The 26,136-nt window shown below is 52.9% G+C and overlaps 5 protein-coding genes across 5 annotated transcripts; 3 read left to right on the plus strand and 2 right to left on the minus strand.

Moving 5' to 3' along the window:
• Positions 1-375: 375 nt before the first annotated feature.
• On the plus strand, positions 376-1,571 carry J4E83_001042 (uncharacterized protein; the record flags this gene model as incomplete). Its single annotated transcript, XM_049327999.1, has 4 exons — positions 376-608; positions 660-1,296; positions 1,351-1,397; positions 1,451-1,571. The coding sequence occupies 4 exons, from the start codon at positions 376-378 to the stop codon at positions 1,569-1,571; spliced, it is 1,038 nt and encodes a 345-aa protein (XP_049192517.1).
• Positions 1,572-4,012: 2,441 nt separating this feature from the next.
• Positions 4,013-5,239, plus strand: J4E83_001043 (uncharacterized protein; the record flags this gene model as incomplete). Its single annotated transcript, XM_049328000.1, has 1 exon — positions 4,013-5,239. One exon carries the CDS (start codon positions 4,013-4,015, stop codon positions 5,237-5,239), a length of 1,227 nt encoding a protein of 408 aa, XP_049192518.1.
• A 4,573-nt stretch (positions 5,240-9,812) lies between these two features.
• On the minus strand, positions 9,813-10,700 carry J4E83_001044 (uncharacterized protein; the record flags this gene model as incomplete). The annotated part of the gene is made up of 2 exons (XM_049328001.1): positions 9,813-10,237; positions 10,304-10,700. The coding sequence occupies 2 exons, from the start codon at positions 10,698-10,700 to the stop codon at positions 9,813-9,815; spliced, it is 822 nt and encodes a 273-aa protein (XP_049192519.1).
• Positions 10,701-12,760: 2,060 nt separating this feature from the next.
• Positions 12,761-20,660, minus strand: J4E83_001045 (uncharacterized protein; the record flags this gene model as incomplete). Its single annotated transcript, XM_049328002.1, has 3 exons — positions 12,761-15,217; positions 15,264-20,473; positions 20,657-20,660. The coding sequence occupies 3 exons, from the start codon at positions 20,658-20,660 to the stop codon at positions 12,761-12,763; spliced, it is 7,671 nt and encodes a 2,556-aa protein (XP_049192520.1).
• A 1,494-nt stretch (positions 20,661-22,154) lies between these two features.
• J4E83_001046 (uncharacterized protein) lies at positions 22,155-24,296 on the plus strand (the record flags this gene model as incomplete). The annotated part of the gene is made up of 2 exons (XM_049328003.1): positions 22,155-23,948; positions 24,000-24,296. 2 exons carry the CDS (start codon positions 22,155-22,157, stop codon positions 24,294-24,296), a joined length of 2,091 nt encoding a protein of 696 aa, XP_049192521.1.
• Between the last annotated feature and the right edge of the window lie 1,840 nt (positions 24,297-26,136).

Here is a 26,136-nt window from a genome sequence, read left to right on the forward strand (position 1 = left end):
GTCATGGTCTGATGCGCGCCGCTCTGCACATACATACATAACTTGTGGACCGCCACCTTTCGTCACATCGCCATCGCCAGGTCTCGCCGGCCAGCTTTGACAAACGGTTAAAACTGCCAGTACGCCAGTTTACACTCCTCAGGGTTGTCCTTGGCCGTCAAATAGATTGCCGCCTACCAAACCTTCGGTGTCCCGACACGTTCCAGTGGCCAGACTCCAGGGATTTTTAGTTGAGCTGCATGCAGGGCTGACTTTCAACGGCGCAACCTCGTCACCGGATCGCATGTGTTCGGGTCCAGGCCAACTCTATTCATAAGTTAGCAGCGCCCCTTTGTTGCATCTCCATTTCGCATACACATCTTTGCGACGCCAACCATGACGACACCAGCAGATACTGGAGCGGTGGACAAGGGCAAGAATGCGGAACGCGGCACCCTGGGCAAATATGTGAAGCGGATGAGCACTGTGTTCAAGAGGGAGAAATCAAACAAAAGTGTACCGACCCTGGCGCCCGAGGCATCGTCAACTCCTCAAGTCGCGCAGCAACAGCCTGTCGAGAAGGAAGTTGCGCAGCCGGACCAAGCCATCCCGGAAGTCGCACCTGCCACGTGAGTTTCATAACGCGGTATTGTTGAAAAAATGTGTACTAATTCAACAAGACCCATCACTCCCGCCGTGTCAGTACCATCAACTCCAATTACCAAGGAGATGGATCGCAACGCCATGCAGCAAGAGAGAGCCCGCGCCCTATTCGCCAAGTACGGCCTCACTCTTGAGTCGCACGAGTGGATCGCTGCACCAGCTCCAAAGCCCACCGTTCAGCGTGTCGAGAAATCGATCCGTATGCGTGTCCATCGCAGCTGCCACCGCTGCGGAACCCTTTACGGCTCCGACAAGGTGTGCCTGCAATGCGAGCACAAACGGTGCAAGAAGTGCCCTCGTTTCCCCAAGAAGAAGACGCCGGAAGAGAAGCAAGCCGAGAAAGAGGGTATGGAGCAACCCAAGCGAAAGAGAATGCTCACCATCCGGACTCGTGGTGGCGACGAGTTGGTATATCAACCTGCGAGACAACGCATTAGACGCAACTGTCATGTGTGTGAGAATTTGTTCGTTCCCGCAACGGCGAATGTCTGCAATTCCTGCCAGCATGTCCGATGTACGAAATGCCCGCGCGAGCCAGCCAAGCTCAGCAAATGGCCTGATGGCTATCCGGGCGATGCTGAGCCTGACAGCGAGACGGAGGTGGAGAAACAGCTGGAGAAATTCAGACGGACCTGGCGAAAGCCGAGGACTAGGGTGCGCTGGCAATGTGAGAAGTGCAATGGCCTGTTTCACAATAACTCGCCGCAGTGTCCCGGATGTGGGCATGAGAGATGCGATAAGTGTACAAGATCACCGTGAGTATACATCTTGCAGGAACTCACAAGCATCTATCGCTAACATATCACAGTGTCAGGAAACCTGAAAAGGGGGAGCATTTCGATTCCCAGGTCGTGGCGGCCGTGGAGGCAAAGCTGCGAGCGATGGATGTTGATGACAATTCGGCTCCATCTGCAGCGGAGGCTACCTAAGAGGCCAACGCTCGAACAGGATAATATACGCCGGTTCCCGATTCTTTCCAGATCTTCTTACCCTATCTTTGCACCAGTGTAATGCTCTACTTGACAATGATACCAGTGGAAATCAGCCGCTTGTATTTGCACGCGTGGACTCACGACCATAACCCATCCACTGCCGCGCTCGCTATCATCACTGTGCGGCGGGGGGTCTTGTTACACAATAAGTCAGCATTAACACGTCGTACAGCCCCCACCTTCATGCTTCGCCTCTCTACTGCCCACTGGTTTGGTATGGATTCCACCACGATACCGGCCTCAGAAAGCCACACGTGCTCTAAATTCTCTCGAGACTTCTTCCATCTCTCAGCGTGTACGAATATGATGTGTAAGCCAAACGACGTAGTGTCGTAACTGCCTCCGTTCATAGCTTGTACATGTACATTCCCGAGGAAACTTCTGCAATGCAGTGTAACCTCTGCATGTATATCTGTACCAGCCAATTGACTATCTGCTGGGGTTGGCATGAAGTGGCGTTTCCCAGCGCGTAATGTCGGGCTCTTGTTCTACAATTTCCCGTCACGCTAGGTGGATGTTGTGTCTGTACAACGGGTACAGCGGGTGTCAAAAACATTGTTCGGGACATCTGAGGCTGGTATACCAGTGGGAAAAGTTTGTTGGCCCCTCAGGGACGAGTCACATCTAGACAACAGGTTAAGGCTTAATCAGCCGTGGCTCTTGGTAAGTACTAGGTAGTGACCGGTGTGATGCGAGTAATCGTATAGTGTTAGCGCCCTTGTCTCACCCCAGAACTTTACTTTACAAGTCCTCATTTTCATCTCAGCGCTTACCCATTACTTTGAACATCTCGACTGCGCCCTACTAAACCTGCTTACTCGATGTCGCACAGCGAGCACTCAAGCGGGGAAGTGGCACAGGCATCCTAGTCCGCGTGGTGGAACATCACGACCCTTCAAATCGTCCTTCAGGTCCTTCACACAATGCTAGTCTCGAAACAGCAAATGGTAGTCAGTGGATGTTTTACGGCTCATATAGTCTGTGAATACATCTGCCAGTCATGTTGATAGCTTCACGAAGAATGACAACAAAGGAGGTATCCTCGGTCGCTATTGTCGTTCCTGCGGCATAGTTCCGCACACTACAAGCCTTGTATGCAGCAATCTAGTCCCCATCAAGCGATCCCATGGTGACGAGTGCGCCAATAACCATGATTTGCCCCCTGCTTGCATCAGTTGGACCCCACTTCCAACAGAGAGTTCTCTTGCCCGGTTCGAATCATCTTAATAAGCGTCGAAAAGCAGAGTTTATAGATTAATGTGGCGTTCTGAGATCCTAATCCAGGTGATCGGTTATCTGAATCCTTGATGACCGACTACCATTCGGGAAGATCGCTTAGGTGGACTGGGTGAACGATTACTATTCAGGCAGGAAGTTATGGGGCCTATATTAGGAGACGTGGTACACTATGGAATGATATCTGGGCAATGTAAGCTATGTTGTATCCTAGCGGATCGCACGGCTGTTAGAACAGCGCATCCTAGATGGTTCTGACGTAAGCTATACCGAGTGTTACCATGTAAGCAGCTGTTTCGCTATATCACGGAGCAAGATTGTGTAACGTAGAAGAGGAGGGCTGTTCCAACATGTTCGACGTACAGCTCAGCACAAGACTTCAGGTATTCCGGGATTGTTCCGGTGGCATGGCGTTTACTTAACGTGCTCCATGTTTACTGAACTCTCTCTCTCTGTCGATTACTCACCATCCTCACCTGAGCAGTCTCTGGATGAACACGCTCGTAGGTAGGTATGGGTATCCTAACTGCATCGTAACACATGTCAGCTGCGATGGGGGTCGCACAACGGCTGAGGCGTAGCAGTACGCGATAGGTGTTGGCATAGCCAGCAAGACTGGTGCTGATGTCTGGTGCGTCCTTGGAGCGAAGTTCTTCGTTCAGAGATGTATTGTATTGGCTTTGTAGACATGATGTCGGGTTAGTACGTGCTGCGGGAATAAGAAGCGCCAGAGCCTGGAGACGACAGGAGGATAGCCTATTATGACGTGACGTCCAAAAGCTTCCGAAACACTTTCATTCTACGCGCCGTTTCAGGCGCGTGGCTGTGCACCAAAGACTCACCAAACGAAGAGCGACGGCTCACTTGCAATTCTTGGCGCCAAGTCCCAGCTGAGGCTGATACCAGCGCGGTGCGACCGCTGCCCAATCACACGGCCCCGGACGCCGAGAGCGCAATTACGGGGTAAGCCGCTCGTGAATGATCGCCAGCGCGTGTTTGCACGAACCTACACGGGGGTTTGCCCTGCTCTCTCTTGAACAATCTCACTCTCCACACTCTCTCCACACTCTCTGACACCTTTCTTCTTGCAATCTTTTTCAACTTTTCAACTACAGTCGCTCCCTTATTCTACTTTACCAACCATGCGTTTCGTATCAGCGCTTGCCGTCGCGGCGGCCACCGTCAGCGGCGCCCTTGCCCAAGACTTCGTCCTGGGCTTCAACTCGGGAGCCTCGGACGACACTGGCAAGGCCAAGACACAGGCCGACTTCGAGAAGGAGTTCACCACAGCGCAGAACCTCGAGGGCGCGCCGGGCGACTTCACCGCCATCCGCCTGTACTCCAACATCCAGTGGCAGACGACCGACACTCCCATCGCCGCCTTCCCTGCTGCCATTAAGACAAACTCTAAGCTCCTTCTCGGTATCTGGGCCTCGGGAACCGACGACATCGACAACGAGCTGAAGGCGTTGAACTCTGCCGTCGAAGAGTACGGCACCAAGCTGACGGATCTCGTAATTGGACTGTCGGTCGGTTCCGAGGATCTCTACCGCGTGTCTGAGCCCGGCATCCGGAACAAGGCCGGTGTCGGTAACAGCGCCGAGAAGATTGTCGAGTTCATCAAGGCCGCGCGCGAGCGTCTTGCCGACACTCCTCTTAAGGATGTCAAGATCACCCACGTCGACACCTGGACTGCTTGGGTCAACGAGTCCAACGCCGCGGTCATCGACGAGATCGACTTCTTGGCCGTCAACGCTTTCCCCTTCTACGAGTCCGAGCTGGACAACAAGATTGACAACGCCGGCAAGCTCTTGAGCAGCGCCATCAGCGCAACCGAGGGTGTTGCTGGAGGCAAAGACGTATGGGTTACCGAGACCGGTTGGGCATACAAGGGTCCAGACTTTGGTGCTGCCAAGTCGACTGTGGACAACGCCGAGACATACTGGAAGGATGTCGGTTGCGCGCTCTTCGGCAAGAAGAACGTCTTCTGGTACACACTCCGCGACGCCAACCCCGCGAACAAGGTGAAGTTCGCCGTCTCCGACAACCTCTCCACCACCCCGCGCTTCGACATCAGCTGCCCTAAGGAGCAAAAGGAATTGCCTTCGGCGGAGCCCGTTAACAACGGCACTTCATCTGGTGGCTCTTCAAGCGGTAACACTACCACTGGCGGTAACAACAACGACGGCGGTAACGACAGCGACAACGGTAACAATGGCGGAAGTGACGGTGGAAGCGAGAGTGCTCAGCAATCTGGCACCGCCGCCCCTAGCGGTACTGGAGCTGGAGCTGCTACTTCAGTCTCTGTCGTGAACTCGATGGCCATGGGCTTGTCGGTCGTTTTCGCTATTGCTGCCTGGGCCTTGTAAGCGTAGATCAAGTTTCTACAACTAGCTCAAATGCTATATTTCTTTGCGTCAGTGTAAGATAGATGAATGCGTTCATATGGAGTGGCGAGTGGATCACACTCGTGCCGAGTTCGAGCGACTGGTTTCGCAACACTAAGGTCTTGTAATATGCCTAGAGAATGAGATGGCTTTGTGTTGACAGTATTTCGAGCGCCATCTAGGCGGATCGTGAAAGTGAAGTGTACATTGATTGAAGAGAGAGAAAAGCAAGGTGCCATCCACGCACTAGCTCATCGAGACGCGTCATGCCCCACACTCAGCCGTAGCATCGCTCCTGACTCTGCATCCTCCACCAGCCTCTTATTTTGTTGGAATTCACAAAATAATACCCATCAATGATTGTTCGAACAACCAAGAGGACCATGTCGTTGAGATGGCTCGCGGCATATTGAACCCCAGCAAATGATTCATCCCCTCATGCCCTGCGTCCGATCCAACGTCTTCGCACTATTCTTCAGAGAACGCCGGCCAAAAATATTCGACCTACTGCAGTCATCAGACTCATCGGAATAGAAAAGCCGAGGGCTGCGGGTCTCGTACCGTTGCATTGAGCCCACGGTTGAGGCCATGTAATGTGGAAGACTCGGCTGCGATTGAGCGGATGGTGGAGTTGTGGGTGGTGTTGTCGCGGCATATATCTCACCTTGCCCTTGAGCAACAAAGGCTGTAGAGACAAGTGTTTCGGGAGCTACAAAAGCCGGCGTCCAGGCGGTAGACTGGGCAACTGGACTGGAGTTGTGTTTAGGTGCCGTCTCTGGTATGGCTGGTGCAGGGCTGTGTGCCTTCATCGCCATGCTAGAGTGTCGAGACTGTGACTTTGGCTCTTTAGATTTCCGGAAGGGACTCATGGAAGAGAACATTGATGCTGCCCGATGTCTAGGAGTGGATGTGGGGGTGTTCATTATCGCCTTGGTTGCTCCAAATAGCCCTTGGGATTTCGGAGCCAGAGGCTTTCTAGTAGGCGTTGTCGGCGTGAGCTTACGCTTTGTTCGCGTTTTTGCGAATGGCTCCTCGTTTTTGTCTTTGAAGGAGTATGCGGCGTATGCTAACGGTTCAATCCCAGGCTTCTCCTTCGTGTCCATCGACGACCGTTTTTTCTCTTTCGATCTAGTCGCTTTGGCTAATGCCGAGGCATTCTTCGCTCTCTCTTTTTGTTCCCTCTCATCGGTCTCACGGAGCTCCTGGAAATGAATCGCCTGCAGGATCAACATGCGAGCTTCAGCGTTAATGCCGTGTTCGAAGACCTCGTGTATATACGGCACAAAATCTCCCCACGTCTGTATCTGTCCTGGTAACGGGAAGATCATATTGGCCGTCTGATAGACTCTTCGAAGGTCTCTTGGTATCTGCTTTGCGCCCATGATGGTAGGCAAAACACGCAAATGCTTTGCAATCAGCTCTTTGGCTTCATAGATAAGTTTGCGCATACTGCCATGCAAGGATGCATGGGCACGATTGCTGAGGTTCAGATCGAGAACACAACTCTCAGGCACCTCGAGCAAGTATCGATCGATGTCAGCATATCGAACCGGGATTGGGCTCTGCGCAGGCGGCCTGGAGCTGCCAAAAGCTGCTTTAAACAGCGCTTTCGACGGGCTCGCAACGTGCTTCCCCATATACGGCTCATTCGGAACCGATGGTGTGTCACAGAGTGCCAGATCCATCTTGTATTCCTGATCGTAGGAATAATCGAGGATACACAAGTATTCGTACCCAGGTTCCAAGCAGCCGAATAACCACTCCCACGGCCCGGACACCTGCTGGTTCATGCTGTGTATGATTCTGTTCATCGCTTCTTCAGATGTGGCGTGATCTACAAAGAATCTTGTATTCGCAATCAATCTCCCCCGCGATAGTTTGGCATTGCGGATGTAGCTGACTGGTGCGGCGCCAACTATAGGCTCACACTCGGAACTAAGCAGCGGCGTGTGGCGGATGCGACATTTCTCCCAATCCGGCTTCGAAGGCAGTACTTCGATACCGCGACCAAAAACGCGAAGAATAGCACAAAGACTATACGGGTTCACGGTTGCTATTCCGACAAGATCTCTTTGTATAGATCTGCCGATATCGTAGTGCATGGCCAGGGCTTGCAGCATCTACTATATGTTAGTTGCAAATCCTTAATCAAGATACGTGGTAGATGCTCACTCGTGTAGCTCGTCTCTGGTTGCGATAGCGTTTCACCACGAGCAGTTGTGTTATCCACCAGACTCGATCGTCCCCATGCATCCACTGGCTCACGAAGCAGTGCCCAACGTGCCGATCGTCTTTAGTAACAACCGTCACTAAGATATTGTTCGCGCCCTCAGGCAGACATTGAGCTCTTAGTCTTACGCGACTCATATGTATTGGTTTGCCTATACCAGAGTCAGCGGTGCGTCTTTGGCTGCCGACCTACACACTCCAATAATACCGGAGGACTTACCATACTCGGCCATCATCCCCATTACAAGATGCGCTCTCCAACTCCACACGCCGTAATCAGAAGAAAAGTTTTCAGCGCATATGTCCAGTTCTTCGTCCGTCACGGCATCTCCGGGGATAATGCGATATACAATGTCTTCGTCGACATCTGGTTCTTCATAGAGGTGGTTTGATTCGCCACGTATACAATAGTCGACAATATCAGTGCCGGCAGGGTCGCGGTGCGCCATTCTTCCAGGTGAGCGGCCTCTTCGCGCGGTTGGTGGTAGCTGATGGTGTTTCGTAGCGGTAGTCACGCTGTGCCCTCCTTGGATATTATTTCGATTATGATTTGATGTTCTCGCGGAAGAAGTTGTTCGGAGATGTTGGAATAAGCTCAAAAACCAACATAATCATCTTTTCAAATGTCAGGTTCGTCCAAGCGAGGAAGCGACCATGGTAGAGACCGCACTGCCCCATGACACCCTGCGTAAGCATAAAGTAACCTTTTCAAGGCTGCATTCACGCATTCGCTTTTGCACGATTACATGCCACGGATTTTGTAACGATATGCGATTCGAGATTGGTTCGGTCTTGGTACCTAGGTAGTACACTGCCATGGTAATGCGCAAATATATTATTGTCGCTGGCTTGTCATAGCTTCATATCCTTGTCTCGCACACCTCCTGATCGAAGTTGATTCTCTTTGTCAAATCGTTGGTCTCAGGTCTGGTAAGACTTGTTTGCCTAAAATGAGTACCAAGATATAGCGCGGTTTAAACACTTGTCGATACCGAGTGTTCAGTATCCATGGACCGACAACAGAGCCGATACTTCGGGGGAAGGCAAGACAAGACCGAGACCCGGTCTGGCTCAAAGAATTGAAAGTAGGTTAAAGGTCATGTCATTCAGTGCAGGCAAGCACAGCCATGGAGTGCAGACAAATATCGGCAAGTCGGATGCGGTCACAACATCCACGCCACGGATTCCAGGGGACTTCTTCGCCGGGACCGCATCCTCGTATATTCCATGTAAATCATCAGCAATACTCAGGTCTCGAAACGCCACAAGCCCATGCGTGGATGCCTTTTCAGGACACGCCCATATAAGCCTCGTGCATTCTCATTGGTCCGCTCGCAAAGTCACGTGCAGAGTGGATCTTCTCCTTGGAAACGACCAAGTCAGGTGGGTCGCTCGAGCACCGTTGACCAACCAGCGTCGGATGCGGAAGCGCGCTATGTCGGAAGAGGTAATGTACGAAGGCGTGGTCTGTGCACACGTAAGATAACGGCAATAGAGGATGAAGGGATGATGGCAAAGCAGTGTCTGGGTGGAGTCAATTGTTTTAGAACGGGGCTACGCGTCTGTTGTTTAAGTGCTGCTGCCTACTGCTCGGGTTTTGTTCTTTCACTCATTCACTCACTTACTCACTCACTCACTCACTGCCAAACCTTGGAACATCTCGAGGTCATACTGGACGGTACTTCATCTGTTCTTTGTTAGCATCTTCAGTGACACAAACACCGTCATCTAGAGGCGCTTTACGTCCTCGCTCCGTCGTTTCTACTGCCTACGATTGGTCACTTCACCGTTGTTACACACGTCTTGATCCCATCCAGAGTGGCAGAGATCGAAACGCTACCCGGCATCCACCGCATCCACACCCTCATCAAAGCCTCGAGCAACTACGTCCAGCATCATCCAAGTCATGGCATCCTCAGTCATAACAGCAATCGTCATCTTCGCGTTCCTCAATACCGCAACCGCCTCTCCCCTCACGAAGCGCGACGCCGGCTACGCGATCCCGGAGGGCGCCATCATCCTCCTCATCCTGTTCGGCGCGGGGCTACTCGTCTGCATGGGCTACGCCATACACAAGACCTTTGGATTCAGAAGAAACCCTAATGAGTTCAGACACATGAGTGTGGAACAACAAGAGTACATGGCCGAGGTGCGGGTCAGGAACATGCAAGGCTTGATGGCGGAGGGAGCGAAGAGTCAAAGGGGTGGTCCCAGGAGGGGGGAGGTGGTTTATGATTAGATGCGGGGGCTATAAGGTCAGAGAGTTGGAGGCAGGGATGATGTGAAGATGCGTAGGCATGCATTGGGTATCATATGTTTGGACTGCCTATCTCTCTTCCGCATACACCGGCGGCCTTTCTCCCCTCTCGTACTTCGGCACAGGATCTCTGTCTTCCACATTGCGTTCGTCTTGTACTACGTCTCCGAAGAAGACATCTGCGACGTCAACCCATAGAATCACGCGCTTCATGGCTGTTCTCGGACATCTTTCCACTTTGCCCATTCTGCCTTCGTTCTTGCCGATAGCGCTGTTTACCGCATGGACTAGAACTTCCTTTCTGATCTCTTCGTAGTCGTGGAACTCCAAGACGACTTGGTCTGCGTACGTGATGTCGGGGTTCGACCATGATGGGAGAGGTGCATTTGGTGTGTACCTAATGGCGAAGAGATGGCGTGTGTATGTGGTGATGATGGTAGGTGGAGATCCTGGTGATGTATTCTGCCGGATTGGTGTCGCTGTGTATCTAGCTTCTTGTAGTTTGTTAGTACTATTCCTCATGTCATATGACCGTATCGGGGTTTATAGAGCACACTAACCGAATGAAGCCACGCCATCGATGACATCCTGCACCAAATCACCAGCCTTCTTCACTCTGGCATCTTGCGGTCCGAAGCCGCCCTCTCCCATCGATGTTTCGATTTCGATGCCACGGGGTTCTCTTCGCTGCCTTCGTTTCCTGCGGACAGCTTCGGTTGCCCATATCTCCATCAGCTTCGTCCTCCGGCTTCCACCGCGGTCCTTGCGGTTCATATGTTCCACATCCTCGCGGGATCGAATCTCAGCGATGTATGCCGAGTCTGCGGGGTGGTGATCGACACGGTGTCCCCATGCAGCGAAATCACGAGCTATGAAAGGTACAGTCGTCAAGAAAGGGCGAGTATGTTGTGTAGTGTGGATAAGGTAAACCTTTGCGCCTTGAGATACGGTCGACATGTTTGATATGAGTTCGAGATAATGATTGCAATGTCTTTATCGGAAAGACCGTCTTTATAGAAAGCTGGACAATGGATGAAGACTTTGGAAAAGGCCGAAAAAAATCTATTTTGTTTCATACGCTCTCACACAGACAGCGTGTTTGACATGAGTACGACACCACTGCAAGCAGTGCGACCGGCATGTCAAGGCGTCATGGTCAGAGCGTTCGGTGAAGTGAGGCGTTTCAGCACAGCGCTGACTTATCTTTGGGCTCTCAAACGGCCATCACGACGTAGCTGAACACGCAACGGTCGCTGCTGGGTGCCCGCGCCACGATAATAGCCCAAATTGGAGGTTGGCTGAGTGCACGATAGCACGTTAACCAAATGTCGGTCTGACATAGCAACAGTGCTGAAATGGCGTGTTGCCTGAGAGGCGAATAGGAGAGGAAGCTGCCCAGCTGCCATGTGTTAGACGTTACTGCGTGCGCTAAACCTTCAGCTTCCTCCAGGGCTGCAGGGTACCCATGGCGCATCTGTTCTTCCGCCGACGAATCCGGAGATGGCTCCTCAGCCTCCTTCCCCGCGTCTACCGAATTGAGGTGCGACAACCAGTCAGCCACGATCGTCCTCGTGTCGCGACTAATGCGTCTTTCAGCGTGCGTGTAACACAACGATCTTTTCTGGGACTGCGAAAGTTACCGGTTATGGGATTGCGAAAGCTACCGATTCTAGATCGTTGGCGTGGAATTTGGAATGCCACGCCATTTAGGGCTGTTAGATCATTAGCACCGCACGGACTCGCCTGGCATCCTTGACACCTGGGCATCCTCTTGAATCGCTGCATCACATTTCAATTTTGTCAGGGAAGAGGCTGTCACGATAAGGCTGTCATGTTTCTGTGTTCGACCTGAATATGGGGCGACCTCAACTCAACAGCACGACAACAGTCGTGTCTAATGCGCAGAAGTTTATTCGCACGCGCCCAATGGTTACTATATCCAGCGCAGTGTTTCGGCACAATTACGCTCTCGTAGATTGACACAACCTGTGATCTCCGATGCCTTCACATTGCGCATTATACGTGACCCCTCTTCACAGAGTTCGCACATCATGTTTGCTGCAAGCACTTGCCAAAGCTCGCGCTCCTCACGCAGCACGTACCCCAATACCCATGCACACCACCCCTACAACAATGCTCACCTATATCCACCATCCAGCGGGCCCAGTCGTAATCCGCACAACGCACCCCTCCATCGCGCTCTGTTACCAGAAACGTGGCTGGCTAACTACATCATCATTCGCCCAAGTCCTACATGACCACCCAGAATGGCAGTCCACACCCGGCTTGCCCACCTCTATCACTTTGACCCCATCTACTGAGCCCGAAGAGAGCATATTCGCACGTATTGCGTCCACAATACTATCCTCACTCAGCGCCACGATAGCCGTGGTACCAAGTTATCCACCCACAGGAGTACGGAGTATTGCGCCTCTATTTGTAGGTGAGGTTGGAGATGATGTAGATCAAGAGAAGCAGAAGGCATTTGTCAATAATGGGGGGCCGATACACTGGATGACGGCGGTAGAACGAACCTGGTATCGAGATCACGGATTGCCTATTCCTACAACAGGCTGGCTAAAGTGTAATCGAAGGTGTGAAGCGATTGAGCATAGACTTGAGCGCGGCGAACTCGACATTGACGTTTCACCACCGGGGTACGAAGCAGCCATAAGCATGCGCTAGGATGCATGTCGATCAATGACGCAGGACGCTGTGAATAGAGAACGACGGATACGAATGGTATAATGAGCATTCTAATCGTATTGTTGGCAATATGGTATCTAGCGAGCTGAAGACAGCTAAAAGGAAAAGAGCGTTTGGTATCTTTTGGACGTCACCCACACATGCAATAAATCATCCTTTCCTCGTACGAAAGCACCATCCCAATATTACGCCGTGGTATCCGGTCATCTCATCCTTCTCTTTGTACAGATAAACACATTACCCCATGTATATACTTGGCACTCGTATCCTGGAGCACCTATCTTATGTACTCTTCACTTCTTCTGGCCATCCTACAGATCCGCGCTCTTGGGATTAACCAAGTAAATGTCAGGTACCTTTGGCACCTGGGGACTCTTTTGTAATGCCAATTTGATCGCATCTCTTGTCTTGGCCCCTTCCTTGTTGTCCCCACCGCCGCCAGTCAGTCGCCTCATGCCACTTCTAAAGCGACTTCGCGTATCGTGAGCGACAGGTTTGATAATGTTCTCCAGACTAAAGGTCCCGGCTTTGTCTGTGCTGTTCGACCGACCAGCCGAGTACTCGTCGTCGGAGAAAGGCTCGTTTTGTTCGTCAAGAGTGGTGGACGAAAGTGAAGGTGAAATGCGCTGTGGTTGATTTGGAGCAGATGGCGAAGTCACTGATCGGGCATGTAGATTAGGGCGGGGGTGGCTTGTTGGGGGTAAGGTACTCGAAGAAGAGTTGGCGAAGGAGCTGAAAGCGCCCGGGGTCATGACACCAGGGTCCCTAGCCGGGGAGAGCTTGACATCAGAGATGAACCCCGACTGAAATGATGTCACGGATGCGTTCCGCGTAAGAGATTTGTGCAAGATAGGCGCCGTTTGCTGATCGTATAGATTCTCACGCATATCGTGAGCAAACGATCCATTCGCATAGCGCCCTGAGGACGAGAAGTTTGGTAGGTCTGTTAATGTCTCGGCATCGTCATCATCCTCGAAGAAATCGTCCAAGCTGTCTAGTTTCATGACCAATTCACCGATGTGACTGTCGCCTCGAGTGTCTTCTGAAGTCATGGTCGCTGTTCGGTGGTAGTCGGACAAGGGGCTAAACGGGAATTCTTCTTGGCGGAATTCAACTTTGGGTGTCTCGGTGTCTGGCACGTTCATCTCGCCGAAATTTCCGCAGGTGTAGAACACAGCGTGGACGTTGGCCCTCGTCAACTGCGAGTGCAGGGCGGGGATCGGAATTGACCAGCCGCTTTCTTCAGGGATACCGTACAATGACTGCGTTTTCTCGAACTGTTTCTTGTACCCTCTGGTGGAGTGAGAACCTGCCATACTCATTCGAATATGCTGCTTGTCGAACGGCGTAAGAGTACTAGTCATGTTGAGATTGATGACGAAGTCCAGAACCCTCAGAGCTTGAGGGCAATACGCACTCTGTAGTAGTCGTAGAAGAGGCGAGAAAAGATCGGATCCTTTGGAGGCCATCTCCGGCTTGCGCATATCGATCTCGGGTAACAGGACGCAGAGGACTTCCATTGTGTTGATCTTCATCCAATCGATATTGTTCATCAAGAGACCGAGCAGGAACACGAGGCTGCCGAACTCATGTTCTGGGAAGAATGTTGAGCGGATAGCGGACATTGTCTGCGCGAGAAAATCCTTCTCTTGACGATACCTCTTCATTGCGAAGGCTGTCAACGCTTCGGACAGCGATGTGCATTGGTAGTGCTGATCGGCAACCTTTGCAAGCACTTCGGCGGTGGCTCGAACACTAGAATCTTTTGCTGTAGAGTCGAACGAGCGTAGGAATCTTGGCAGATTCGCGAGGATGGCGTACATTAGTCGGCTATCATCGCCCACGATGCGGCTGGAAGGTAGGACCACCAATCTCTCCAAGATTCGTAAAGATCGGTCCAGACATGTGCTCGACCGGATACCCTTGTACGTCAGTTGAGCAAGGCCTTCGAACTTGCCTTCCCATTTATCCGGGCAACTTTCTTCCAGGATTGCCAGCACCTCTTCGTCGCCCAGATCAAGCTTGTCGAGGAACTTGTCTAGCATCAGCAGGCTCTCCATGAATTCGCCTTCGTGTATGGTATCCAAGCATGCGCAAGTGGTCCAGAACAATTGAGGGTACTGTATGAGGTCGTCCGGTGCTAGTGCTTCGATGATCGTTCGTAACGTCGTAAGTATTTCCATAGAGAATGTCTGTATATCGCTCTCCTCGTCTGATATGGTATTGGAAAGTCTTGCAAGCATGTCGGAAAGCATCTGCTGATCGAGCGAGCTCAAGATGCAGCGGAAGAGCTGGAATGATCGACATGCAATATGTCGGACCGGACACGACGTGGCCCAATTCAGTGCGACTCGCCCCCAAGCTTCTCGAAGCCCAGGGTACGCGAATGAAAAGAATCTCATGACCTCGCCAGCAACATACTCCATCGGCTCGGGAACCTTGAACGTTGAATCTGCAACGTCTTTGCCATTCTTGTCATCGTAACTCCATACCACTTTGGCGTCATGTTGTCGAATACCTTCAATGAAATCTTCGATCGATCTTTTGTTGATGCCTGGCGTATCGTCTTCAATCTTGGAGATGACTAGCTCGTGGATTAGATGCACAAGCATCTCGCGAGACTGGTCCTGAACTACAGAAGTATAGTGATCCCAAAGAACCAAGACCACCTGTAGAAGCAAAGGGATGTGCTCCTTGGCTACCTCAACTGGAGATACCATAAGATCAACCAACAGGATGAGGCAAACTTGTCCCAGAGCGAAGCCGGACTATGAGAATTAGCGCAGTTCATTCCAAGTTTTACTTTATGCTTACCTGCTTGTTGCTACTTGGTAGGACCTGAGTGAGATCGGCCAAGTATGGTAGATTGACGGCGTCTGGTGGTGGTGGCATAGGCTCGCGCTTTTCGCTTACCATGGACCGCGGGTTGATCTGTAGGAGCAAGAATTCGACCACCTTCAGCCCTGCAGGGGTACTCGATAGATGGACTACGATCTGCTTGGAGTAGTCGACGTAGTTTTGTTCCCGTTTGTCTAGGCAAAGGTTGATGATGAAGTTCAATATTAACTGAACATTTCCACCGTACGGCCCCGTTGCTAGCGCTTGCCAGAGCGCCTGAATCTCATTGTGTAGTACGTTGCCGGCCTTGTAAGTGATTTCAAAGAGGTTGACAAGCAGCATGTAAGAGTTAGCAGTCGGTCCTCCATCCGGATTTACTTGGAGTTCGACGGATTGCACCCAAGGAAGCATAGCGGCAACCATGTTGCGTTTGTGGTCAGACTTGAGATCTTTGAAGTAGTAGGAAAATTGCGAGAAGACCAGGAAGGCGAGTTCAGCATGCTGCTTAGCGAGCCTCCGTGACGTCTCGAATTGCGCCAGCTTGTAGACAGCAACAGTCTTGTCAGAAATGCTGATATCTAGATCTTGCAACTTCGAGTTCTTGCCCTCGCGAGCTTCAAGCGTTCGGAGCAATCGCGTTGATTTGGTGCGTATCTCGCTGTTCTCGTGTCCAAGCGTATAAAGACCAGCGCTGAGTACTTTCCAGAATGGCAACGTATAGTCCTCATGTTGTGTGAGGACTTGTGTGACAACTTCAAAGTAGCTTTCCAACGCTTTGCCAGAAACTGCGAGGTAGCACATTTCGATTGCCTTGTCCAGCAAGTATGGATGCTCGCGGTTGTGCAGTATAAGGTTGGTGAGTGCTCGGCGACCAATCGCGTGTGTCCGATCGCTCGGGGTTTCGAAGATGCTCTGGATCCACGAGAGCATGCGTATAACATCGAACTGAAGCAGAACTTTGCTGTCAGTGGTAATACTAACAGGCCCGCCACACAACGCCGCCATAGCACTCAGCGCTGCGGTTCGAAGATCGCGTTTTTCGATCTCAAGAGCCGCAGTCGCGTTGCCTTTGTTGTTTTTATCTACCTCTCGATCAAGCATGGAACGGCGCATCTGTTCTTCACGCTGGCGGATCTGAGACTGGTTTGCCGCATAGCCGCACCACTCTTCCATCAATGTGAATGCAGCTTTCCGGGCTTGGAAAGGCATCCAATGCAAAGGATCACTGGTTTTGTTGATGCCCTCAAACAAAACCTCCACCAGTCCACAATAGTGCGTACGTAGCTTCTGATAGCGCGCTTCGAGTTGGACCTCCGTATCACTCAGGAATATTCTCAGATCCTTGGTGTAGTTCATGAGATTGTTGATTATCCATTCGTCATTGTGAGCCTCAGGGAGTTTGAGAAATTGCTGAGAGGTCAGCTTGTAGACGTGTGTAATCTCAGTCCGGAGATGGTCAGTTCGATAGTTGATTGGGCGAGGACTGCTGATCGTCCGGTTGTGATTCCCCAAGCGCATCTTCGCCTCCTCAGCGCAAGCAGCCACGATCCCTTGAAGCGATTCGAGCAGTGTACGATAGAGGTTGAGGTTGACGGAACCGAGGCCGATGACCGCAGCATCCCGAATGGCGACATTGTCCACTGACAGGAACGGAAGGACTTTGGAAAACAACTCGGTAGCAGTATGTTGCTTGTTCGTGCTTATTTGTGAAGATTTTGAGCTCTTACGCGAGTGATTTCCTTGCGTGGCTGATGTGGCCGTCGGACCGAGACTTGTCAATGTCGTGAAGGCGAATATGAGGTACAACTTCCACTGTTCGATAACGACTTCTGGTGATGTGGAAGCGAGGCGGCCGCTGAGCTTGCTACTCCCGGGCTCGAAGGGTGAATACGGCGTAGAGCGCTGACCCTCGGCTAAGGATGATAGAGTGCGATACATCTGTGCAAGTCTTGCACAGACTATGTCACGAGTGAGAGTCACGGCGAAAGGACAAACCTCAAAGCTGATTCGAACCAGATTCGGGAAGATCTTGAACCATAAGGTAGCATCGTACGGCACGTCGCTACCGCAAAGCTCAACAAGGGTACTCTGCACATTGCTCTTGCGCATGCCGCGTTGCAATCGACTGCGCTCAGCCAACGACAACTTCTCATCGCTAATGTCAAGGACTCTCTGGGGGCTGCCCTCCATTACCCGGATGACACGTGTATTGGAGCCTCCCAGAGCCGTGTCAAATTCAGTTATGAGGCGTAGCACGGTGACAGCGTACGAGCGGACGCGACGTGAAGGCGAACATAGGAAGAAGAGACCATGGGACTCAACTTCGTCAACGTGCGCCCACACTGAAGACAGATCAAGAAGAGCCGCGCGATTACCAGAACCGTCATCTGGCGTATCCAATGCTGCTTTACGTGTCTTGCGCTTGATCTCTTCAATCCATATCTCTAGTAGCTCCACGTAGAGTTTCAAGGTGTTCTCGATGTGCCCAGCCCCAAGCATGCCACCATCAGACATAGTGGCATAACGGTCGTCGAAATTAAAGATGAACCGTGCAAAGCCAATCGTGACTTGCTGTGCATGTGATTGTCGGGCTATAGATTTGAGTGATTGAGCGGATGACACAGCGATGTTCCCCTGTACGTGGGCTGTCCCGGTGCACAACAGGTTTACCAGTGAATTGAATGGTATATGTGGAGACAGACAGCGGGGTAAAGCCTGAACAGCGACATGCAAGAGGTCATAAAACCCTTGCCGCGGATCTGTGGTGGTCATGTAATCTTCACGAGGAGCGAAACTGAAGGCCGCCGCCATAGGGGTCTTTGGTGTTTGCGAAGAGAATTTCTCGTCGAGTACGGCCTGGCCTCCGAATGCGTTGTCGCAGATGATGGTGATCTCTCCCAAGATCTTACAGAAGCGGATATAGTACTCCTTGGCCACTTCGGCGAAACCGGCGAAGTTCACAGGACGCGACAGACGCTCTTCCTTGAGAAGACTTGACTTTATGGGTAGAGGCTGTGAAGGCCGCGGACTAGAAGGAAGAGCCGGGAGCTCGTTCGATACCGCGTTTGGATCGTAGTCGAACGTAAGTGGAAAAGGCGGCTGCTCCGTGTTTTCGAGATCAGCCATGATGGCCAGAAACGAGCGGATACCAATGACCATACGGTCAGGCTCTAGGTTTTCAACGCGCAATTCTCGGCCCGACAAGAACATGTCGGAGTTGAGCAGGGGAAAGATGATGGTCTTGAAGCAAAGGTCTTGGTACTTGTAGCCGATAATGCGTGTCAGTTGTATCAATGGCTCGGCGATGGCTGGTTCAGTTGATAGGTACGATCGCCTTCCGGGTTGGAACACCATTCGTATGATTTCTTCCAACCGGCGAACAGCGACGTTTGGTGCTTCGGTTCCCCGCCTGTATATGTAAGTCCACACTAGCCGACAAATGCCTCGAAGGGCGATGGCTCTGGTTGCGCGCTCTTTGAGTCGTGGCTGAGTAGACAAGGCGAGCGCAAGCCATTGGGAGAGAAAGGTTTCGGTCGGAGAAGCACATAGGATGGCGGCCATGAGTGGGAAGGCTTCGTGCCAGTGTTTCGGCTTGCCCAGCAGTATGGCAGCGCGCTGCTTCATCATGTCGATCACAGTCTTCCATCTAGGTGCGTTGAGTTCAATAGTCGCTTTAGAGGTGATACGTAATAAGAGTTCCCTTAGGACTTGGCAGTACGCATATTTGACCGGCTGGCCGTGGGCACTGGTGAAAAGCTTTGCCATGGAAAGCATGAAATCACATGTCCGGTCCCAGGTGTCTTCAGGATATGACTTCACTTGTAGGTGCCTTAGAGCGCGGATGAGCAAGGCGCCTTTGGCTTCATGGTCTCGGTTGTACTGATTCTTGATGGCCAAGTGACCATCGACGATCTTCAGGTCGGTGATGAACTTGTCTTGCACTTGCTCAAAAATGAGGCCACTCAGCACACCGAGCAGTTGACTGTAGATGGTCCAATTGGCGAGGTTGAGAGGGGATATGTCCACGAGGTCAGGGTCCACCGTGCTGAGCTGGCCGTAGAAAAGACCAAGAAGACGGTCAGCCATCTCAAAAGTCAAGTTATGGAGGTCGGTTTGGGTCATGATCTCGATCAGGACGCGGCAAAGGATGTAGGTTGAGACAGTCGAGCGCTGTTCGGCTTGTGTGACAGTCTGCTGCAGAGCGACGATGTGGTCGGGGCCAGATGCTACAGAGGCCGCGGATTGATTATCCAGTTGTTGGACCGGTTCAGTATTCCGTCGAGATAGCGCAGGATGGAGTTGAAGCCCTGGGTTGGCTTGTCGGGCAGTAAGTAAGTGAGTGCGCTGTTTGGACGCCTCTTCGCTCTTGGCTTTGCGCCATAGCATGATGGTGTCTATAAGCGGCTTTGGCTTATGGCGCGCAATATGGCCCAGGGCCGCGATGAGCTGGTCGAAGGTGGGGTCTACACCAGGTCCACAGACACCCTCTACGCGGGCCTCAGGCTGGCCTCTCTCCGTCATGCACTGGTTGATCTTCTGCTCGGCCTGACTGATGAAGGCGTTGAAGAGGTGGTGCAGGGCATATTCGCCAACCGTCTTGAGTTCGTGGGGATGCGGCGGGTGGCGCGACTGGGAGCGATGGTGGTTGTGGCCCTTTCGCACGGATCTGGCACTCGGCGCCCGCTCAGGCTTGCGGTGAGAAATGCTTCCATCGCTCGATGCCGCCTGGGGCCCCACGCCGGCATAGACATTCCCCGTGCCTGCGCCTGGCTGCATGCCGTTGGCGGCGAAGGCGTCGGCTATTGATTCTTGCGACATGAGGGCTCCATCTAGGGTTGCCCCGGCGGCGGCGGCGATGATCTGGGGGCTCAGCGGGCTGGTGGCGGGGGAGTTGACGAAGCTGGTGTTGCGCGAGTGCTGGATGCCGTGGACGATGGACGTGTTGCGGTTGTGGGCGTACGAGCCCGAAGGTTTGCGCTCGAGCGTCGTCAGGGTGCGGTCGGGGCTTGAATTGCTGCTGGCAGCCTTGACGGCCGGAGTTTGGGAGCGCGAGGCAATGGTTCGTGACGAGGCAGTCAGCGCACGCCCGCGGGTCTGGCTGGGCTCACGCGAGGCCGACGAGGGGTGCTCTATATGGTGCGACACATTCCCAGCAGCTGGTCGAGCTTGCAGGAGAGGGAAAGCAGCTGCATTGGGCAAGGCACAGGGGTCAGCACAGTTCTGAGGCAGCGCGGAGAAGCGTCGACGTCAAGATAAGGCTTTGTCGCCATGGCACCTGAAGAGCCGGCACTGTCAAACTCCAGGCCGCGTGGGGAGTGCGTTTCACAGCTGGATGACGACGGGCCTGGGGCTAGGGAAAGGCTACTCACACATGCCGCAGGCTTCGCGTGCAGCATCTTCCGTGGCGCGCGGAGAATACTGCAGTCCGTCTTTCAAGGCTCAAGACGTAGAGGGCGCCGTTAAAGGGTCGCGACGGCTGTCATGGATGTCTCGACGTGGATGAAATGGGTACGTAGAGGTGCCCTGTGCCTGACTAGCCGCCGTCTAGCCTGATTCGAGGCAACGATCATCCATGGCGCCCGGCATCAACACGGCTCTGGAGATCGATCCGAGCCTGGAGATTATTCAGTCCCACGTGGTCTGCCTTTCTGGGAGCTGGGCATGGCAAGCTATCGATAGACCTCAGAGCCTCGTACCAAACCGTAGACATTGGACTGATAACGTGCGCTTCTATCCTAGATAGTGCTCAGCTGACCTTAATCAGAGGGAAAGAGAATTGGTAAATGCCGTACGCGATGCTTCGTCATCTGTTATCTATCGTTCAGTGTGCACATGTCTGTTCGTACATGGGAATAGTAGGCTGACTCATTATGACACACGTACAGCAAGGCTGGAGATGCAAGATTGTAGACGTGGGAGTTGCAACATCTTAAACGCGCAGTGATGACAAGACTTAGATATCCGCATCGGGATAGGCGTCTCTTTACCTCACTTGCTACTGCCACCTGCACTTGCTCTGGCTGCGCATATATGCACCGCCAGGCTTCGCTTAGTCCACGGTCTTGGTGCGTGAAGCATCCATGACATGATACCAGGAACACCCAGGAAGACTACTGACAGCGTCTGAGCACTGGGCAAGACGCCTCGTCATCTTTGCGCAATCATACGCGAAAACTCTACTTTAAAGCGAACTGTGAATTTATTGTCAGGACGGGTAAGTTTCCTGCCCTGGAGTTGGCCATCACATGCTTACTGTCTCCATCATCGCCTAGCCTTGCACGACTGTCGCGTGCATGCTGCATCTTTCTTACCGCCGGCTTGACGCTGCTCCTCTGTAGATTCGATGCGTCCATCTGCCGTGATTCGCACGAGGTCGTCGTATGTGTGGCCGCAGTGTGCCCCACAAAGGTACCGAAGTGCTGGCGGGGTTCTTGGTAGCCATGGCGGAAAGGCCGCGAGGGTCGGGAAAGTCAGGGTCTCACCTGAGGCCCGCCGTTGTTTCTGAGCTGCCCCAGCGGAATGCCTGCGGAACGCTTCGGCTTCCGATGGGCGCCTGCCAGTCAGTGACGGCACCACTTTTGGCCACTTTACCCGTGTCGAGGAAGCGGTCAGAGGTGTGTAGAGTCTAAAGGCGAGATTATCGTTTGGTGTGCTGTCTCAACAGCCTGCTTGCGGCTCCGTGGCCAGATCTTGATAAGATTGAGTTGAGACGCACGGCCACTTGCCATTCCGATCCTCCGTTGCGAAGCCGCATACAAATATTACCGTGTCGTTTCCAATCCCCTTCCGGACGGCAACTTTCTAACGTGTCCATGTCAGTCAGCCCCTCATTCTCCCGCTGACTCTGCTAACGCCCCTCTCAGCACCATGGCACAACTCGACACCTTGGACCTTATCGTGCTGGCCGCCCTCCTGGTCGGCACAGTAGCCTACTTCACCAAAGGCACCTACTGGGGCGTCTATGGAGACCCCTACGGCAGCTCCATGGCCACGGCCAATGGCGCTGCAAAGGCTGGCAAGTCGCGCAACATAATAGAGAAGATGGACGAGACGGACAAGAACTGCGTCGTCTTCTACGGTAGCCAGACGGGCACGGCAGAGGACTATGCCTCCCGCATCTCCAAGGAGGGCCATTCGCGATTCGGCCTCAAGACCATGGTGGCAGATCTGGAGGAGTACGATTTCGAAAACCTCGACACCTTCCCCGAAGACAAGCTCGCCGTATTCGTACTGGCCACCTACGGCGAGGGCGAGCCCACCGATAACGCCGTCGAGTTCTACGAGTTTATCGGCTCTGAAGATGTCAGCTTCTCGGAGGGCGGCAGCATCGACGACAAGCCCCTCAACAAGCTCAACTACGTCGCATTCGGTCTCGGAAACAACACATACGAACACTACAACTCCATGGTCCGCAACGTCGACAAGTACTTGACGAGGCTCGGTGCCACCAGACTGGGTGCTGCTGGTGAGGGCGACGATGGCGCTGGCACCATGGAAGAGGATTTCCTCGCCTGGAAGGAGCCCATGTGGACTGCTGTTGCCGAGAAGATGGGTCTGGAGGAGCGCGAAGCCATGTACGAGCCCGTTTTCGAAGTCAATGAGAAGCCAGAGCTATCTCCCGAAGATGACACCGTTTACCTCGGCGAGCCCAACAAGAACCACCTTGAGGGCAACCAAAAGGGTCCTTTCAACGCCAACAACCCCTTTATCGCCCCCATCGTCGAATCTGCCGAACTCTTCAACTCCGACAACCGAAACTGCCTACACATGGAAATCAGCATCGCTGGATCCAATCTGTCATACACCACCGGTGATCACATCGCCATCTGGCCCAACAACGCCGGCAGGGAAGTCGATAGGCTGTTCAAGGTTCTCGGCAAGGAAGACAAGCGCCACACGGTTATTTCAGTCCGAGGTCTCGACCCCACCGCCAAAGTTCCATTCCCGTCGCCAACTACGTACGATGCGGCCGTCCGCTTCCACATTGAGATCAACGCCGCCGTGTCGCGTCAACTTGTCTCTGTCATTGCACAGTTTGCGCCAAACGACGAGATCAAGGCTGAGATCGTGAAACTCGGTAGCGACAAGGACTACTTCAGGGAGCAGGTTACCGACCGCAACCTCAACCTGGGCCAGCTGCTCGAGATCACCGGAAAGGGCGCCACATGGGACAAGATCCCATTCTCATTCCTGTTCGAAACCATGGTCAAGATCCAACCTCGTTACTACTCCATCTCCTCGTCGTCTCTAGTCCAGAAAGACAAGATCTCCATCACTGCTATTGTTGAGTCCATCGAGAAGCCCGGCGCACCATACGCTTTGAAGGGCGTCACCACTAACTACCTCTTGGCCTTGAAGCAGAAGCAACACGGCGACCCCAACCCGGATCCTCACGGCCTGAACTACACCATCACCGGCCCTCGCAATAAGTATGACGGTATTCACGTCCCGGTTCACGTCCGCCACTCCAACTTCAAGCTTCCTTCAGATCCTTCCAAGCCTATCATCATGGTCGGACCCGGTACTGGTGTCGCACCCTTCCGTGGTTTCGTTCAAGAAAGAGCTGCACAGGCAAAGGCTGGTCAGAATGTCGGAAAGACCATTTTGTTCTTCGGGTGCCGAAAGCAATCAGAGGACTTCATGTATGCCGACGAGTGGAAGGTAAGTCTCAAGATGCCATATTAATCAATTCCGCGCTAACACAAAATGCAGCAATACCAAGCGGATCTGGGCGACAAGTTCGAGATGCACACTGCTTTCTCGCGAGACGGTCCTAAGAAGGTCTATGTACAGAACAAACTTGAAGAGGCCGGCGAAGAAGTCAACAAGCTGCTCGAGCAGAAGGCCTACTTCTACGTCTGCGGTGACGCCGCGCATATGGCCCGCGAGGTAAACACGCTTCTCGGCAAGATCATCTCCAAGTACAGGAACGTGCCGGAGACAAAGGGCGAGGAGATTGTCAAGGCCATGAGGGCGTCGAATCAGTACCAAGAAGACGTCTGGTCATGATGCGTCAAGGATTGGGGAGATTATTTTAGAAAGAGCTTTTTGAGCATGCATTTTCATGGTAGAATGGTGTGAGCGATGGCGTTTGATCTGACGAAAACATTTCGCATTGGAGTATATTGGCTCTGAATCTGAAGCCTGGATGGACATGTACAGTTATGTGACCACCACCGTTTTACATAGTCTGCAGTGTGGACCAGCTCATTTGATCAATCATAAATATCAAACTATTCTGCTTCACCTCCCACTCAGCTGATTGTGACATGTATCAAAAAGATATTGAGCGACCGTAGCCTAATGCTGTGGTGCGCTGCTGTGGTAGGCAAAACGTGCGCTAGTTCACACGGGCAGGGTCCGGCCATGATTGGTCGATGCACGTGCGCGCGCGGTGCCTGCCGCGGGGATGGCTCCCATAAACCTCGTCTATAAGCATCAACGCCTCGCATGCATACACACTGCTTCAAAATAGTTTCGTCATCTGCCGTTCCCGCCCATCAACTGCGCCGCGATAATCGACGAAGGGTCTTCTCCATCACAAGCTCGAGTTGCGGCCCCCAATGTCTAGGACGCCTACTCGGATCATTGCGTGGCAAGCCTTCATTGCTCAGAGGTGCGCAGGCACGTCTCGTTATAATAGACACTGCCGTCATGCGTACGATAAAGGTTTGCACAGCAGTTCCGGCTAAGTATCATCTTCTGGATTTACCTGGTCGCGCGTCGCATGCTGAAAACCTTCATGGCAGGATGACCACAGCCAGTCACTCACCGCTACAACCTCAGCATGCGGGGCATCCGCTCGAACCCTTGAGGAAAACGCAGTGTCGCGAGACGCAGTAGATCCTGGGGAGTCTTATACGAAGCTGCGTTCTTCCTCGTCTGCTCTTTGTGTCACCCCGCGGATGCTTGTGACGAAAGCCGACCCGCCCCGTTTCTTCCTCTCTGCGATGACGGTAGCGAGAAGATCCGGAATCCAGGTCCCAGGTTGAGCTGGGTAACGTTGGAAGAATCGCAACGAAGCATCTCTCAGGCTGCTCAGTACAGTATGACAGAATTTGGTGAGAGGTGCAGCCCTGGGGGGAGAGAGGTGCATATTTGCCCGGCGTACGGCATGCACGACTCCTGAAATGACCTTACAGGCAGGCATGCTGAGCGGGATCGGCCAGCCATCGCATAGCAGGGCGCCACCGAACATGGACCCTGGACGCATCATCCACCTGGTAATTCTAGGCACTGGCGGATGTTCTCTCACCGTGTCGGCACTGCCACGAGACCAACAACAGCCGCTTCAAGAGCCGGACAACCGATCGGATAGCTGCTTCGCAACAAATGCGACACGGTAATCAGTGCGCTTGCGCCTACGCACCACGCGAGGAAGCGGGCAAACCTCCATTCGTGAAGTTCGTATCACCCACACGCCATTTGGTCCTGTGCCTAGCACCTGAGGAGTGGAGTCCAAACATGATGCTGGCTGGAATTGTCTCTCTCACTAGACTTGAAATCACCGGCTGGCTCAGTTTCTATGTGTACCTCACTTTTGAATTTGAGTATTTTCAGAGGGACGCCTTGCACACGATTTGCTCCCGACGCGCTTTTGCTTGTATGAGAGTGACGTTGCTCATATTACTGGGAAAGGTGGGTCAGGCCACAGGCTTCGGACTTGCCCCTTGCGTCTGCATTACCGCTGCAGATGGTCAAATATCGTTTACCCTGGTGATCTCGCCAAAGAAGGTGCAGTCCCCCCAGTTGAGATACGAAAGACGTCTCGCATGAAGGCGCACTCCCAACGGTATTCGAGCATCGCGCATCCATCTCAAAACCGTGATCTACAGAGTTACAACCGGCA

Source organism: Alternaria metachromatica (assembly GCF_023757995.1).
Source record: "Alternaria metachromatica strain BMP 0045 chromosome Unknown scaffold_2, whole genome shotgun sequence".
Classification (NCBI taxonomy): domain Eukaryota; kingdom Fungi; phylum Ascomycota; class Dothideomycetes; order Pleosporales; family Pleosporaceae; genus Alternaria; species Alternaria metachromatica.